Source organism: Microtus ochrogaster, linkage group LG1 (assembly GCF_000317375.1).
Source record: "Microtus ochrogaster isolate Prairie Vole_2 linkage group LG1, MicOch1.0, whole genome shotgun sequence".
NCBI classification, from domain to species: domain Eukaryota; kingdom Metazoa; phylum Chordata; class Mammalia; order Rodentia; family Cricetidae; genus Microtus; species Microtus ochrogaster.
The window spans coordinates 49,246,497-49,264,882 of record NC_022027.1 but is presented as its reverse complement, the minus strand read 5'-3'; the positions used below and the strand labels follow the sequence as shown (position 1 = coordinate 49,264,882).

At 37.8% G+C, this 18,386-nt stretch overlaps 1 protein-coding gene across 1 annotated transcript in view; it reads left to right on the top strand.

Moving 5' to 3' along the window:
- The window catches only part of Prkg2 (protein kinase cGMP-dependent 2), a 99,287-nt gene that overhangs the window by 67,281 nt on the left and 13,620 nt on the right, over positions 1–18,386 (top strand). Inside the window, exon 15 of the mRNA XM_005359533.3 lies at positions 16,370–16,533. Coding sequence (XP_005359590.1) covers positions 16,370–16,533 — 164 coding nt within the window. The remainder of the gene's footprint in view (positions 1–16,369; positions 16,534–18,386) is intronic.

Here is an 18,386-nt window from a genome sequence, read left to right as displayed (position 1 = left end):
TTTTTTACATGGTAATGATAAAAACTCATAAATGAAATAGTACTTATGACATCAAAATTGTAAAATATTATACTTGAACAGTATCATTGTGAATAAATAATAAAATAAATTGTATAAAGACGTGTAATAGCTCTTCAGTGAAAATTGTAGCATATTAATACAAATAATTAAATGGTACTATATACTGTGTTCATGATTTGTAGACAGTAGTAGTGTATAAAGCAAAAGTGTCTGATGTTATCTATATTTTCCAAATTAATAATGTCAGTACAATCAAAATATGAGAAGACAAGTTTTAGAAATGGAAGTTACATGCAAATGTAGACTGGTAAGAATTAATAATTACTTTGTTTTTTTTGTTTGTTTTTGTTTTGTTTTGTTTTTAGAGTTTCTCTGTAGCTTTAGAGCCTGTCCTGGAATTAGCTCTTGTAGCCAGGCTAGCTTGAAACTCATAGAGATCCACCTGCCTCTGCTTCCCAAGTGATGGGATTAAAGGCATGCACCACCACCACCCCTGCTAATAACTACTTTGTAAAAGAAGAGCAACAAACAAAACATTACATTTTCTGGTATCAAGCCTTAGTACAAAGCTACAGTGGACAGTGATGTGACATTTGTTTAAGGACAGACATATGGCCTCATAGACAAAAGGTCACAGATAGACATTCACATGAGTGAGAGAATAGGTTGTCCTTTATAAAGACCCCGAGGGAACACCTGGAGACTATCCACGTGTGGAAGAAAGAAAACTCCTGATTCCCACCTCATGCTGTATGCAACAAGAAAGAAGTGTTGTTCTCTTATGGCTTTGGATGGGTACAGATTCTTTAGAAAGCAATTAGTATTAATATTAAAGGAGAAAAGGATTCATTGGACTTCATAAATGTCATAAAATACTGATTATTGGAATATACTGCCAAGAAAGCACATAGGCATGACATAAACCAGGAGAAATATTTTCGCTTTATTTGTGTAACAGTGAGCTTGTATCTAGAATATACAAAAACTCCCACAAGTCCTTAATAACAAGAAAGAGCAACTATTTTTTAAATAGCCAAAACCTTGAAACCCCATTTCATTAACACAGACGTGGGAAGGATCACTTGGCTCTATTCAGTCTTCAAGAAAATTCAATGTAAAGCCACAAGGAAATGCCATTTCATAGTCACTACAATTAATATATTAAAAAAAATGCAAGTGTTGGTGAGGACATTCTCTCACACTTCTGGTGTGAAAAGAGAATGGTAATCCACCCTGAAGTACAACTGGCCAGTTTCTTCCAGGGCAAAAGACAACTTAGTAAGGAAATAATCACACTTGGCATTTACTTACGATAGTTGAAACCATGTTGTGGAAAATATTGTGTATGGTTGCTCAAAACAGCTTAGTTTCTAATAGTTTTCAAAGTAGAAATAGCCCAAATATCCATCTTTAACTGCACATAAGTAGATTCAATCACACACCCAGCAGTAAATGTTTCTCCGTCATACAAAGGAATGATGAGTTACCACAGGTAACTCCTGTGTTGAACAAAGGAAGCCACACACAAGAGTACCTTATCCACAATCACAGTGATCAAAGTTCTAGGATAGATGGCAAAAACACAATAATGGTTATCTCGACGTTTATAGGGAAAGAAACCCATAGGAATTTCCCTGTATAGTGAGAGTGTGTGTTTCCTATGGGGGTGGCTGCTCTCGGAGGGGTTTAATCTGCATCAGATTCAGTGAACTGCACACCAAAGAGCAGTGTGCTTTATTACCTGTGAATTATTGGTCTGTTAGGATAGTGTATTTGGAATGCAGAGTAGAAAATTATCACAAAAAGAGAAATCAGAAACTTAAAGAAAATTGACTAATTACAGAGAATGTAACAGAGACTTAAAAATTGAAACCAAAAGAATGAAAATGAAGAAATTTGGTGAATACAGTGAGAAAAATGATTAGTGTCCAATACAAAAATAATATAGAGAGTGGAGTTCAAAGAAATATTATAAAAAACAACTAATGACTATGTAAAAGGCTGCTGGTGCCAAGCCTGGTGGCACACCTGAGTTTGATCCCCAGGACTCACATAGTGGGAGGGGAGAATTGACTCCTGCAGGTTACCCTCTGACACTCACGTGCATACTGTGATACCCATGTCCATAGTTGCACACGTGTGTGTACATACATACACACATACATACAGAGAGAGAGAGAGACAGAGAGAGAGACAGAGAGAGAGAGAGAATAAATAAGTGTATTCAGTTTTAAATTTTAAAGAAATAATAGCTAAAACTTTCCCAACCACACAGTCATACACATAGATCACATGCACGAATAACATAACATCACATACATATGAACTGATTATGAGGTAGAGAAACATCAACAGATCCACAGTAGGACTGCTTGTACTTGTTTGACCTAATTTTTGCATGTCAATCTAAAACAAATTTAAAATAATGATAATTATTTGTGACCTCACAGGCTTTCTGAATTGGGTCTTTGGAAATGGATTGGTTAGGGTATTCGTCACTTTCATTTTTGCTGAAACAAACATCTGACAAAAGCAATGGGAGGGAGAATAATTAATTTTGACTCACAGAGGGAACCATATGACATGGTGGGAAGTCCCGGAAGTGGGACGTTGAAGCATCTCGTCACGTTACATCCACAGTTAGGAAGCAAAGAACAGGGACTGCTCTTGATCAGCCTCCTAGCTCCTTGATAATGTCCAGCAGTTAGGAGAGGTTTCCACATATCAGTTAACCTAATCAAGAGACTGTCTCACAGACATGCTCAGAGGCTAACCCAATCTAAACCATCCCTGACAGGCATAGCCAGAGGCCTGTCTACTAGATAACCTAGTCTCCTAGGTCTTATCAGGTTGACAATCAATATTAACCATGACATGATTCAGTATTGCTTGCGAAGCTTCAGCTAGAAGTTGGCTGAGGCAATGGTCACTTGAAGAGTTGCAGACTGAATAAGGGTAGAGGATCCAATCTATCATGGCTTACAAGTTAATATTAGCTGTCTCTTGGAGGCCATAATTCTCCATATGAACCTCTTCATGGGACTGGTTGAATGTCTCCAAGATGTGACACACAGCTTCCATCAGAGTGTGTCATCCAGGTAACTTTGAACAAGCTGCTTGCCTTGTAAGCCCTATCCCACTGGTCAGCACTTTACTGTATTCTATTGATCATGCAGAGCCAGCCCCGGTGTTCTGCGGGAGGGAGGGCCTTCAAATTCCAGGGTGAGCTAATCATCAGAGCTCCTTGGATGTTGGCTATTGTAGTCGGGGGATAAGAAACAAAGAAAACCTTAAACAAGAAAAAGCAGGTCGGTGTAAATGGAAAGATAGAAAGGGAAGAAATATTGGAGAGGAAGGACTTTCAGTTGGTATCTTACCAGCAGCAAAAGGAGTCAGAATGCAGTAGACTGTCATGCTAAAAACTGTTGAGTATGAATAACTGGCAAACTTTAATTATAAGCCCAGAGAAACCATCCCTCAGGAAGGGTGCAATGACTTATTCTGACAAAGATGAGAGCTGTTTCCTACACAAAAAGGACACGATTGCAGCAGGTGAAGAAATGAACACCTGTCCCCACCCAGGAGTGCAAAGCAACAAGGAATGGTGGTCACAGGACAGTGGTAAATCTGTCAACTCATTAAAAATTACGGTGTGACTCAATCATCACAGTAACGCATCACATTCAAATGAGAACCTGCTAACTAACCCCACAGCAGCAGCGTATACACTCAAAGTAGCAGGGACTGAATTAAAATAGGAGGATAAAATGTCATCTTCACAGAAAAGCAGCAAGAAGTAGGAAAGCCAGGGGGCGGGGAAAGAGTATAAACTAAGAAATTAGACAGAAGTCCAAGGTATGTAAATGAACTTAACTCTCTAGATTAAAAAAAATGTATTGTTAAATAAAATTATAAGATAAAAGCCAGCTATATGTTTACAACAGAACAGCCTGAAATATGAGGTGCAAGAAGTTGAACTTAGGAATGAAAAAAATACGTCTGGGAAATATTGAATCAGTTTTAAAGTGGGTGTCACCATGCTGCTATCAGAGAGGAAGTATTCCTAAATATGAAGACATATGATAAGAGGATGCACAGTTCATCAAGGTCATAGAAAAAGCCTTTTAAAAAATTCCTAATAAGATGCTTCAAAAATAAGCAGCAGACTGGTGGAATTAGGAGGAATAAACATTTTAATACACCACTCAGAAATTGATAGAACATTTGGACCAGAGATTGCTAAAGCATTAGAACACAACACAGTCAATAAACTTTATCTAGTAGGCTTATGGAATGTTGTTCCTAAAAGGTATAGAAAGCACAAGAGCAAAATTTTAGCACACACTGGGCCATTAAGCAAGCTTCAGCAGAGAAAAATTTAGGGTTTGGACTGTTGGCAGGAAGCTGCATAGAACTGCTTTGACTGAGGGCTCCTGGGATGGTTGAAAGGTTGAGGGTACCCGCTGGCAGCATGGCAGGAATCACAAAGTCCTTGTAAAGGTGATCTTAACCTCATATATATGTATGTATGAATGCATGTATGTACATATATGTGTATGCATTTCTCCTTCATTCCCTGAAATGTTCATGAAAAGTTAGACACCTAATGAAGTAAGAAGTTTTCATTATGAAAATAAAACAGATATTCTGAGGAAAAATACCTAAGTAACAGAAAAGCTTAGATTTGGCTGTGTCTTTTAGAGATTCATAAGAGTGTGTCCACTGCTGGTAATTACAGACAGTATGTCTGTGGTGAGGAATGAAGACCTCATTCTGTTCTTCCTTTTCAGCCACTAGTGAAATGGTCTTTCATTTTTGTTTTGTTCCGTTTGTTTCATTCATTTTTCCAAGTCAGATTCTACCTGGGTCCAGTCTTCACCAGAAAACATACTAGGTACAGATTGAAGAACCAAAGGATCATGAATATTCCCACACATGTCTTTCCCCTGATGATGCCATAATTCCTTAAATCTTGCTTTACTTTCTAAGCCAAGGAAAATTTATGAAGCAATAGTGCTAAGAACCTTTGTCTGGTTCCAACGGATGAATAAATCAAACCAGTATTAAAATGTATTTGTGCTCTTTAAAGTTTAAAAAAAAAACTCACTGTGTAGGGGGAAGTTTCTGTCCAATAAGATGTTTCCAAGTGACCAAACAGAGGCTTAATATTAATTATAAATCTTGGCCAATAACTAAGGCTTTTTTTATGAGCTAGCTATTACATTTTCAATTAACTGATATATTTATCTATGCTTTGCTCCTGGACTTTGTACCTTTCTCAGTAAGGCATGTCCATTTTGCTTCTCTCTGTATCTGCTCACTATTCCTCTGACTCTGCCCTTCTTCTTCCCAGCATTCTCTGTTTGGCTCTCCCCCTAACCTTACCCTGTCCAACTATTGGCCAGTCAACTTCTTTATTAAACCAATCAGAGTTACATATATTCACACGTGTAAAGGAATATTTCACATTTCCCCCTTTCTGTCTAATTAAAATTAAGGTTTTTAACTTTAACGTAGTGGAATTATAGACAACCAAACAGTTATTAGGTAAGAATTGCAATTAGAATATCCAGTTCATTTGTATTTGGCAAACTTAAAGAAAATACTTTATCTTTGTGAGTCTAAAGGTTTTTTTTTTTTTAGCTAATTTACCTTTTATCAAAACTAAGGAAAACGTTAACTATGACTATCTAGTTTCCAACTCCATCACAGACACCAGAAAGGTTAAATGTTGGCTGCCTGGACAAGCCACCCTAGGTTCTTCTTTAATGTGGTAACATTCACCTTTGCCCTTTGAGTCTAGTATATCTGAAAGACATTTCTGAGAAGCAGGAAATTTTAAAGGACTATCCTATCTTGTCATAGCGAAGTTTGGAAGTCACCTTTTTTGTGTTCTGCTAGTCTAGCTTGGAGTATCATGTAAACAAATGAGGCAAGGGAAGTTTCTTTACCCACATGGTTAGTTTTTGCCCTAAAGAAAATAAACCCCATACAGAGTTTTTTCAGTGCCCTCATTCCAAAGAGGTGGGGTGGGTGGTTTTTGTCATTTAGTAAGTTATGAATATTTTTCATTGTTTAGGGGAATTAGTTATAAGTAATTATTGGGAATAGACAGGAAAAAGTTTAATAAATGAAATTAGATTCAGGGATATCATTCTGAAAAGAAAAAAAAGGGATATGGAAATGATAGAATAAAAGGATAAATTGTTGAATCTATTAGGGCAGATTGTTGAATCTATTTCTAAACCATAAATGGTAACTACTAACCTTAAATATTTTACATTGGTATGGATTTTCAGATGTTGATATAAACTTGAGGTTATTTTTTGCTATGCTGTATATATGTTTCTACTCTTAAGATATCTTTGTATATCAATACAAATCTAAGGTTATTTTTGTTAGGACATACTGTACATGTACTTCTACTCTTGTTTAAGATATTGTACCTGTAAAGCTCATTTAGCAATGTAATGTAAATTTTTAGTCCTTAGAAGTTATTATTGCAAATTATTTAAGACAATAAAGATAAATAAATAAGATAAATAAAAGACAGATTAGTAGTTGTCACCTATTACAATCAAACTTCTAGTCATGTTAGGTATGTTTTCAAAGTTGAGCAGAGATATATTTTAGATAGACACTTAAGAGATCTGTAGAATATGGCATTTAAGATCCTTTAATAATATAAGTTTTTATAATAATGAGATATTCCTGCTCCTGGCAACACCAGCCTACTTCAGAGAGAATGATGAGCATCAAATAAACTCCATATGGCGTTTACTTTTTTTGAGGCAAAACTTAGTTACTGGACAAGAAACTGCCCTTGCCTCAACTGCTGACAGCATCATCTCTAAATTGAACAAACAAGACACAAAAGAAAATGACTGCTGAATTTTTGCGAAGATAAGTCCTTCAAAATTTCTGCTTCACAAATAAGTCTGTCAGATATTCTAGACTTTTAGGGCAAAGATAGATGCCCCAATATTACAGAGGAACCTTGGGCGACTGCCCAGGCAGCCAGCTGTTTCTGTCATTTCTTAGTTTTGGAAGTTATTTGTTCTATACTTCCTGTTTACTCAGGTTCTATTTATAGTCTTCTCAGGTCTCTGATGGAGTTGAAGACTAGATAGTTATGTTTTCTTTGTTACCAAATTCAGAAAAGAAACTCACAAAAGATATGTAAAATATATATGTTTTATGAGATACATAAAAAATTAGTCTGGGGTTCATAATGCAAATTAAGATAGAAAGTGAATTATGTACAAAATATTGAACTCACCATGATAGGATAGATAGTGGAGTATTTTCTCTGACTTTGCCAAATGCAAATGGACTGAACATTGTCAATGTAATCCTTACCTGTATGCATGTGTTTATCATTATTGTACTTATTGTATATGATTTTACTATGCTAGACCTTCCCTTTTACTTAGACAAAAATGGGGAAATGTGTGATATTTTGATCTCACATCAGAGAGCTTAGATGACTGGTTCTACTCTTTGTTAGCAGCTTCTCTCGGCAAGTATCACATGGCTCTGGCATTTCCAACATCTTAGGGTCTCTAATGCAATCTAGGCTTCACCTACACAGTTTTATAGAATGGCTACTCAAGCAGTGATTCCTCAGCCACACATCTGTCCTCAGTGGCACTCTGTAGCCACAGAGGGAGATTCCACAACACCTTTACTTGTACACCTTTATTGACCCAAAAGCTAGAACTACGTAGACAGCACCTCCAGATTTGAGTACCCACTTGCAGTGAAGCCTGGCTCCATTGAAGTGCACTTGCAGAAATTTTCCTTGTGTCACTCTGCAGAAGCAGAAGACCCTCCAGCCTTTGCAGGTCAGGGTGACAACACTGACCACCACAATGGGTAAATTAAAAGGTCTCGCAATAACTTTTAAATATTTTGATTCAAATAAAAGTAAAAACCCAATGAATTATAATTTGTTTAATGTTCCCCAAAGCAGAATTTATAGGGAATCATAAAACATTGAACACCCTTATCATAAAAGGAGAAGGATCCAAAATCAACCATCTCTATATTCCTGACTGAGAAAATATCAAACGGAAAACAGAAGCAGAAGCAAAACATTACATTCAAAATGACTGGAAGATAATTAAAGATTATCAGTGTATAAGACATTATGATTGAAAACAGAAAATTCATAAAGAAAATTAATCAATTAAAAAACTAATGCTTTGAAATGATCAATAAAATTGATAAATCTCAAGTTGTTAATAGTAAGAAAAAAGAGAAGGCTCACAGATTATTAGTATTACAAATGTAGGAGAAGATGGTACTACCTTCTCTGTGGATTCTGAGATGGTGATAAGGTAACTCTGTATGTTGCCCACAGGATCAGTAGCTTAGATGAAATGGGCAGATTCTCTGAAAGACATAATGTTCCAAATGCTATGCTGGAAGAAAAAAGACATAAAGAAGTTCATATTTAATAAATTATCAAAGGTGATCTGTCTGGCCAAGATAATCTTAAAAACCAACCAACAAGCAAAAAAATAGAACCTGACACTGGAGTAATTGCATCTATAACCCACCCCACAATAACCCACACAGAGAACGTATACCCTGCATAAAACTAGGTCAAAATGGATCCCAGACATAAATAAGATAACAACTCATCAGACTCTTGGAAAGTGATGCTGGGGAACACATGGATGACCTCAAGAATGGTGATGACTTTTTAGGTACATATGGGAGAGATAATTGATAAGCTAGTCTTCACTGATATTAAAAGGAACTGATCTGTTAAAGACAGGCCAAAGAAAAATATTTTTAAGAGACATACCTGATAAGGACCATTGTAAAGAAATGTGCAAAAATTTTAAAGCAAAATGATTAGCAACTAGATTAAAGATAGACTAATGGCATCTGTGATGGCTTACCATAGAAAATTTATGGAAGGGAAAGAAACATGAGAAACATAAAATCATAGATCGATGGGGAAGGGATTTAAACACTAAAACAGCACTGTGCCACCACATGCAAGTTAGAGTGGTTAAAGTTTGGAACATGGACAATACCAAGTCCTGAAGAATGTGGGTTGTCGGAAACTTCCATTCAGTACCAGGATAACGCAAATGGCACTGCTGTTTTGGAAGGCAGCGTGTTCAATTCTTAACGAAGTAAGCATACGTTGACCAACTGTGCAATTATGTTCTTTGTGCTTACTGTAAAGAGCTGGGAACTATGATCACTTAAAGACCTGAACATAAATGTTTACAGCTTTACCATAATTGCCGAATCTTGGGAGCAACCAAGGTATCGTTCAGTTCAGTGCATTTATGGGTTTACCACGGAGCTGGGCTGTGGATAAACTGTGGTAAATGCAGGTAATGGAAACTTATTCCGCGCCAAAACAAGTGAGTTCTCAACCCCTGAAAGGGTGTGATGGAAACTTCAAATGCTGTTGGTAAGCAAATGAAAGCCATTCTAGAAATGTTGCAAGACATTTTGTAAAAGAAAAAACTACTGGACATAGTGAAAACAGTAGTTGTTAAGATGCAGGATACAGGAGAGGCTTGAGGATGGCTGGTGTGAGGACAGTAAAATTACACCGTACTCTATAGAATGATAGAAGCATGGAATTATATATTTTTCCAAGTCTATTATACATCAATTACGAATCCTAGTATAAAGTAAAGACATTTGGGGAGGATGGTGTGTCAATATAGGTTCATCAGTTGCAGAAAAACATTCTGCTGTGGTATGTTGTTGAGCTTGAGAGAGGCAGAGCATGAAGTGAACAGGAAATATATGAGTAAACTCTGTAGCATCCATTTGAGTCTCACTGACTGATATACAAAAAATAAAGGCTTAAAATATACATACTAAAAACCATAGTCAACAAATTAAAATAGAAGCAATTTTATAATGAACTCAAAAGCTCCAGCAAAACACACTACATTAATAGATTTCTCCATTCATATATGTTTAAAAAGATCTCTTAGAAAACTAAAAAAAAAATTCTAGTAAAAGGTACCTAATATAACTTAGTACAAACGTGTGTGTGTGTATAATTGACAAAGCATTTACAGTATTGCCTTAAAAATCTTAAAAATTTATAACTTGTAAGCTCACAGAGATTGTGGCAACATACACAAGACCTGCACAGGCTCAAACCAGACAAAATTCAAGCACTGAGAAGGGGAAGTGAACACAAAGTCCTTTGCGACTGACACTTTCTGAGAAAGAAGAAATTGGTTTTCTCCAGTGGAGTACCACAGGGTCTCTCAGGCGCACTCCATGGCCCATGCCAGGAGTACTTGGCCACCTCAAAACAGACACCATGTTGATTTGTGTGTGCTTTTAATTTTGCTTTGATATTTTTGAAAACCTTTTTTGCCCTCTTTTTTTTTCTTTGTTTTGATTTTTGCTTTGGAGAGAGAGATAGAGGCAGTGCCAAAGACAGAGGGAATGAAGTTGAGTGAATAGGGAGGTGGGAGGACCTGGGAAGATTTGGAAGAGTAGAAAGGATATAATCAAAATATGTCACGTAAAAAAGTTAAAAAAATTTTTAAGATTATTGCTGTGCTTGCATCTATTCATTATTTTACTGTGTGCTCTACCTAATGCAGTAAGATGTAAGTTTATTTAAAAGATACATTGAAAAGAGCAGAACTTATCAGATGCGATGATTTATTGTATAAAAAAACCAAACTTTTATGAAATCAGACTTTACAATTAAATGGAGAATTTCCAGAATGGTTACAGGATATAAAAGTCTTGATACATATTATATTTTAAGATAATCAGAAACTGAGCAAATAGGGATACAAATGCCACTGACAAAGTGTGAAAATATAATGTATCTAGGGCCATAGATAATGAAAATATTTAGCAGCTTTACTGAAAAACTTGTAAAGTATTATAGAAAGATATTAAAAGATCATAATGAATAGATGCTATGACTCATTCCCTCTTCTGGGCAGAGCTAGACAGCTCTTCTTAGCCCTCTTTCTGGGTCATTGTGACCAAGTGATATCATTGTAGCTCATGAACTATAGCAAAGCGATTCATCCACTCACAAATCTGGCTCATAAGTGATTGTGATGTGGGTCTCAGTGCCCTTCCTGGCTTGTCAACAAACACAGAATTAGCAGACCCATCAACTTTGAAGTCTGTGCCCCTGAATCACTGCTTTAAGATCCACATATATCCCAGGGAAACACATCTTGTAATTAATGTACAGTTAAAACTTTAGTATCTTCCTGAATGTATTTTTGTAGTGTCTGTCATTACTTATCCCTACTCAGACAGACACATCATGTTTATAAACAGGAAGACTCTTCATCCTTGCCGAAATGGTCCTCTATAAGCTGATCTATAGTCCTGATATGCTTCTAATGAAATTTCCACCAGAGCTGTTAATGACGCTTGCCAAGCTGATGCTAGGAATATGTTAGAATACCCAAGTGCTCGGAACAGCCAAGGCATTTATGAGGCCAAATAAGAAAACCCAGGTAGAATGAGATTGTCTCCTCAGTTATGTGAGCTAAGTATAGCTCAGCTACTCACCAGCAGAGGAAGGGAAAGTTGGAGCTATAGTGAGTTTATGCTCACAGATAGTAAAGTTGTTAATTAAATGGTGTTACCATGCAGCAACAAACGTAAGTACACATTGTTCAGTAAACTCACCATCATGGCTTTGAGTGAGAAAAATCATGCAGCCCAAAATTGGTATGATAAGATTTATTTAGCAATTGAAAGCTAGAAGGTGTATCATATTTGGGAGAGTGGGTGTGTGGTGAGGCTAGAAATGAATGGGAAAACTGATAAGTGCGTGCATAAGAGTGTGGGTGCTCAAGAGGCCATGGGCAAGAACACAGAGGATGGGGCTTCCATCCCAGTTCTCTTCCAGTGACGGAGCTGCTGGGGCACCAGGGCCTTCTGCTTCCCATGCATTTGTGCCACGTTTTTCATGTGTCAAGAATTTCCTAATGTAAAATACGAAAATGATCACTGGCCTCAACCATTTTCTACAGATACAGCATTACATGCTAACTAACTAGGTGAGAGTTGAGCTTTCCCATTAATTATGCCTACCACATACTTCTCCTTTAAGTATCTTCTGCTGCAATTTACCTGTTGCAAGACACTTGTCTTTGAATGCTGAATGGGGCCTTTATATCATGCAAGTGTGTATGGTGGCTTTTCTAACCAAAATTTATCTTATTCAAATAGAATTTAACAGTTAATCACCTTTTACTCCCTGGCAACAAGCACAAGTTGAACACCCATCACGCTTTATAGTCTACACAATGACTATCTGAGGACTCTCCTCAATGAGCTAAGTGTAGTGATCCAGTGAGAATCTGCTACCAAAGGCAAACTAGGTGGTGGTGAGGAACATGGAAGGGCAGAGAGACAGGTTCTGTGTTTCAGGGAAGGCTTCGAGGAAATGTACTGTGAGATGAGCCTTGAAGGATTTCCCTAGTTTTCCTGCATGAATGATAGTCTTCCCGTTACCTTGCCCAGCTCAGTGTTCTGAGTGTTTTAGTGAATCACTTCGCCCTGTTGAGAACGGGCTGTTTTGTAAACAGGTTTCTCCACTGCCTCTACTTCTGCCTCTCCCCCGCCACTCAGAGAAAAGCACTATTGCTGTCCACTAGAGAAGAATGTTAGTCCACTGTGGGAGTTGGCAGAAAAACAGAGGTTCCATGCTCCCTTGTCTTGCCTGAGGTAAAGAATGTGCCCTAAAAATGCCAGCTAAATACTTTTATGGAGCATTATGTCTCCATGAGTTACCTGCTCTATTGAGACTGGTCACTTAGTGCCCAGTTCTTACGTGAATGAACCAATGCCTGAGAAATGTACTACCTCAGAGAGAAACTTCTGAGGAAGAAAAAGATCATTGTTGCTGGACACAGCTTTAAGAAGTCACATGCTGATTTTTCTGTTTCTGAATGATGCAGCCACAGCTCTAGGTTTGGAAGTATCTTAAATCCTTCTAGTTTATTTCAGCCATTAGAAGTATGTTTGAAAACTCTTGGCTCATCCTTAGTAGTGGAAATTTAATGCAGACTGTTAAAAAAATCTGTGTATAGTTTTTCTAGAGATCCCAAAGCCTGGTGTTTCAAACAGAATTTGAAAACAAAGGGAGAGGGCATCTGCTTTCTTCTCTCCAAGATCCCTCGAGGATGTGAATTATCATACTCTTTCTTTTTGTGCTTTGCCAACCCATGGCAGATCTTCATGCATATCTTCCTTGCCTCCACATACTGTAGTTGGAAGCTGCTTGTTTGGTTCCCAGCTGCCCAGACCTGAAATAATCACACAGAAATTGTATTATTAAAACACTGCTTGGCCTGTTAGGTTAGGCACATTCCTGGCTAACTCTTATATCTTAAATTAACCCATCTATTAATCTGTGTATCACTACATCATTGTAGCCTACCAGTAAAGTTCCATCCATCTGGCATCTGTCTCTCGTGGAGGCTCCACAGCTTCTCCTTGACTCTGCCTACTCTCTCCTCCTCTTATCTGCTTGGAATTCCCATCTTGCCCTATGCTACACTGCAATAGGCCCAAAGAAGCTGCTTTATTAACCAATGGCATTCACAGCATACAGAGGGGAATCCCCCGTCAATGTACCGTGGCTCAGTCTCGTTAATCTTGACAGGCCTTGAACTGAACACCGGTGTTTGTGTCTTAGGCCTTTGTGCTGTATCTTCCTCCTGGCAGGACCCTCTTAGATGCTTACAGAACTCTCTCTTATTTCATTCAGATTTCTGCTCATATCTGTTGAAATGCTGCCTTACTGAAGTATGTTCTCCTGGTTCCCTTATTTCAAGTGCAATTTGTTTTGCCATCTGCACCTAAATCTTCTGTAGGCTTCCCCACAACATGTCTTATCTGGTGACATTGTATCATTTTGATGACACATTTCCATGCTCATTATGTTTTTCTCCTTTTTGATAGAAGCTCCTTGAGAGCTAGAAGTTTGCGTGCATCCTAGTTCTTGCTCTAGGATGATGTTCACTGTCACTGAATAAAGGAAAAAGGAGGTTACCTTTCTGCTGCCTAGAGAAGGGAAAGGCTCCTTGGTCTAGCCATGGTGCTGAGATGGGTTTGGGGAATTTGCTTCTGATATAAAATGCACAGAACTTGACATAGGTCTGTCATCTTCTACATTAGTGACACAACTTTGGGTAGCTCTGAGTGCCAAATGTATTAGATCAAAGTTGGTATGGTCCAAGTAGAGGAAGAAAATGATACAATCTTGTAAATCTTCAAATGCTAATATAATTGTTACCACCTCATTGAGCCAATATGCAAATATTGCAAGGGCTTACCAGCAATTCAAATTAAAATATATTATTTTAAAAATTAAAATAGCTCTCCTAAATATCAAATAAACTTATAGTAATTCTTAAAAGGAAAATTAAATACAATTAAAGAACAGACTAGAGGCTGTTATAAACCAAAAAAATGCAATGTTTCTGTATATGCGTATATGCAATTGCAGTTATAAGGGCTGTGGCCTCACCTCTTAAACTTCAGTCTTTATAAAATTAGCAAGGGCTTTCGTTATTGTTTCTTTCTCTGAGGAATACGTAGATATTGTCATCTCAGCTGGTTATAGAGTTTAATTTTATAATATTCCCAGCCATCTCTCAGATTTAATGTTTGTGAGTCATGCTGTGTAGTTGAAGGCATACAGGAAAAGGCCACTTTGAGGTTGCTTGAATTCCCCTTTTCAATAAAGAAACTGTCCTGCCTCAGCTTGATGTGCCTTGCTTTGTTGATGTCTGTGGGAGGCCAGCCCTTTTCTGAACTGAAGGATGTGGAGGAGTAGTATCTGGGGAGGGGAATATATGGGAGGTGGGGGAAGAAAATTGTAGGAAAGGAGGGAAAGTAAACTGTGGTCAGTATGTAAAATAAATGAAAAATGTAATTAATAATAAAAAGAAAAGAAATCTTTGTTACTCTGTGATAAGTATGAAAAGTCTCAGAAAAGGGAGGGATGTGGAGTTTTAAGAGATTTACTTCTTAAGGGAAAAACAAAAGTGTTAAATGTGAACATTTGAACAAACAAAGGAGTTGGGTGTAGTTTCTGGCCCCAGCTTTTCAAAATGTGGGCTGATCCTGATGTTGACTTTCTCCATTTTAAAGCATAGATTATTGCCATGTTATTGAAATTATCCACATGCAATGAAGCCATTAAAATGGGCACGGTGAGCCCAGAAAGAATGTCTATTCCTTTTACCTGAGGGAGGTAGAAGAAAGTTAAAATGAAATTGGTACACACTAGAGATGAATGGGTACATGCTCACCTCCCCTGTGCCAAGAAGTTCGCTGTTGTTCTGCAGGGCTGGGTTTCAGTTATATACACTGCGCCATTCAGCGAGGGGCTGCTGAAGTTCTGACCTCCTTTCTTGTCTGGTCTTCAGAATTCATTGGGTAAAAGCTTGGAGAAGAGAGAGATGCATTGCAAAAGCAGGGGGGGGGGGGCGGACTGCTAACCCCTTACCGAGGGAGAGAATTCCTAACCCACAGTCAGGGACAACCCCAGGTGTCACCTCCTGGGAGATGGTGCCCACACCCTCCCAGCCCTGTCTTTGAAATGTGCTGGATGTTACTCTTCCCTCCACTGTCTCCTTCCCCGCTGTGTATCTTAGAATGCCGGGTTAGCCGCACATGCATAAACTTCCCAGCACTCAGCTTCTCATTATCAAACTCAGTGTGATAATCCCAGAACAAAATCTACGTCAGAGTGCGTGCTGACCCTACATTCAAGCAAGTTAAAGCCTGTACTATCTACCACCCACCTTGCTAGTGGGGACCAGAGGTATTGGGAGCTCAGAGCAGACTTGGGAAGAATGCTGTTGACTTTGCTTTCGCTGCCGAAATCAACAGGAGGTACACACTGTGAACAGTAGGTCTTTATTTTAGGACTAGGCAGAGGTTTTAGCCTCCCTTCCTAGCAATAGACTCTTTCCCAAACTCTCCACTTTGCTATTATTTTAGTCCATGGTGCAGTCTTAAAGGCACATGTCCCTGTCATTTACCCCTTCTCTATTCAACCCATTAGGCAAACCAGCGAATTAAAATATACTTTAGACATGTTTGCTGGGAGCAGAAGAATGAATTTCAGTTGTCTTCAAGGGTAATGAGGTATGCATGAAGAAACTTTCTCTTAACAGCTTGATTGGCACATGGCATACAAAGGAGTATCTGAGATGTGTGTGTGTGTGTGTGTGTGTGTGTGTGTGTGTGTGTGTGTTAAAGGAAAGTGTGGATTGGATGAAAACTCATAGTGTTTGCAATAATATAAGAACAGTATAGATTTTTATAACATCTTCAGTTTTATTTGACATCTCAGGTTGACTTTGGATTCGCCAAGAAGATTGGCTCTGGGCAGAAAACGTGGACATTCTGTGGGACTCCAGAGTATGTGGCCCCTGAGGTCATTCTCAACAAAGGACACGACTTCAGCGTGGACTTCTGGTCCCTGGGAATTCTAGTATATGAGCTCCTAACGGGCAAGTAAGTGAGAGCGCTCAGTTCAGTGCTGCCCAGCCTTGTCTTCAGAGCAGTACAAAACAGTTCACTAATGATAAAAATACAAAATTTAACAATCTGAAAATATCTTTTTAAAGATTTCTCCTTTTCCTCTCTACTTCAAGCATAGGGCTTGAATAGAAAGTTTAAAATATAGATAGAAGATTCAGAAAACTAAAGCAAAGGAGTATAGAATTGTTATAATGTACCTAAAATGGCAACTTTCATTGTTACAGATAACACATTCAGTATGTGAAGGTTTCATAATCCAGGAATAGAAGCAACAAAAGCTTTGGACTTGGTGAAAGTTTTCTTTAATTTAATTTAAATAAATGAAGCTGTTTTCCTAGTTCAGTAAAATTCATCGATCAATCAAACTAAATTTAACCAGATTCTTCCATCTCCCCAGATGTCATTAACCAGAAATGTTAAAAGAAAGCTACAGTGGTGAATTTGAATTTTAAATGCCCTGCCAACTCCTTTCTAAGGTGCTAATGAACAAAGTCAAGACACAGCGTGTTTCAGCAGTTACGAGTGGACTGCCATTTCCAAGAGATGAAAGAATAAGATTAATGAATCTGCTGTGGTTCTTAATATTGAACACAGTATAGCGTGTGTGTTCACCCACAAATACACATGAACACACACACACTCGTTCAAAAGCAACACAGCACACTCCACATGTGTAAAATACTTCACTGTTTGCAAAGCACATCTACATATAATCCAGTTTAGTTTTCATACACTTGTGTGGATTAGATAAGGTAGGAATTTTATTATTATTTTATAATTAGTATTTTTTATTATTTTATTGTTTGAATTATACAGGTTAGACAACTAGGCCACAAAGCTATCTGCCTGAGATCAATAATTTGATCCTTGATCTTCTGGCTCTCTCTGTGACTTGCCTTCCTTGACACATGTATGCTTTTGGACCTTTATAGCCAGTTGTGCTCAACGTTAGTTTCCAAGAGATTTGAATTTTCTAAGCAATACTGAAATGGGTTTGTTAGTGAGGGGAGGGATATAAATATCAGCATGCACGTGGAAAAACACAATTTCATGGAATCTTCTTGAACTTTCTTTTTCCAACAGTAAAAGTCTAAACAGGGCTTTGCTTGCTATAAAGAAGTACTCAACCACTGTGCTAGGATCTTCTTAAACATCTCAAATACTGCCATTTAATTAGCTAACTCTGTTAAATTACCTGCAGCATGGTCCACATCTTTGTCCACATACACTGAGGAAATGAAAATCCGTATTTTATCGGAATCACTATTTATTATCTATAACCATGTTCAAATAATCATTATTTAAGATGTGGGTTGAAGAATAGAAAATTTCCAGGTCATCGTGGAGGACAAGTGTGTTAAGGTGTGGCTAACCTGGGCTCTTTCCAATATTTTTTTCCTCGACATAGAAATTACTAGGGGAGAGGTTGTGACATAGTGGTTCTTGGAGTTACAGGAAAATACACACATTGGTCTTCGTCACCTGGCATATGTGTCATGTAGAATAGCAAGATGAATTGGGGAAATAAAGGAGGAGGAGAAAGCACAACAGCCTGGAATTGCTAAGGTGGCCTTGAACCATCATAAAGCTATCTGGCCAAACATTTTCAGGGTAGGGCAGAAGAAAAGTTTATTTTTAGTTGCCCAATCTAGTGTTTAGGATATAAGGAAAAATGAGAAAACAAAAAGAAAAAGAAACAAAGTAACCCAGTAGCAAATATGCATGTGGGCTTATACATCTGTGTGTACTGAAGGTGTCATCTGTATATATCTGTGTGTACTGAAGATGTCATGTGTATATATCTGTGTGTACTGAAGATGTCATGC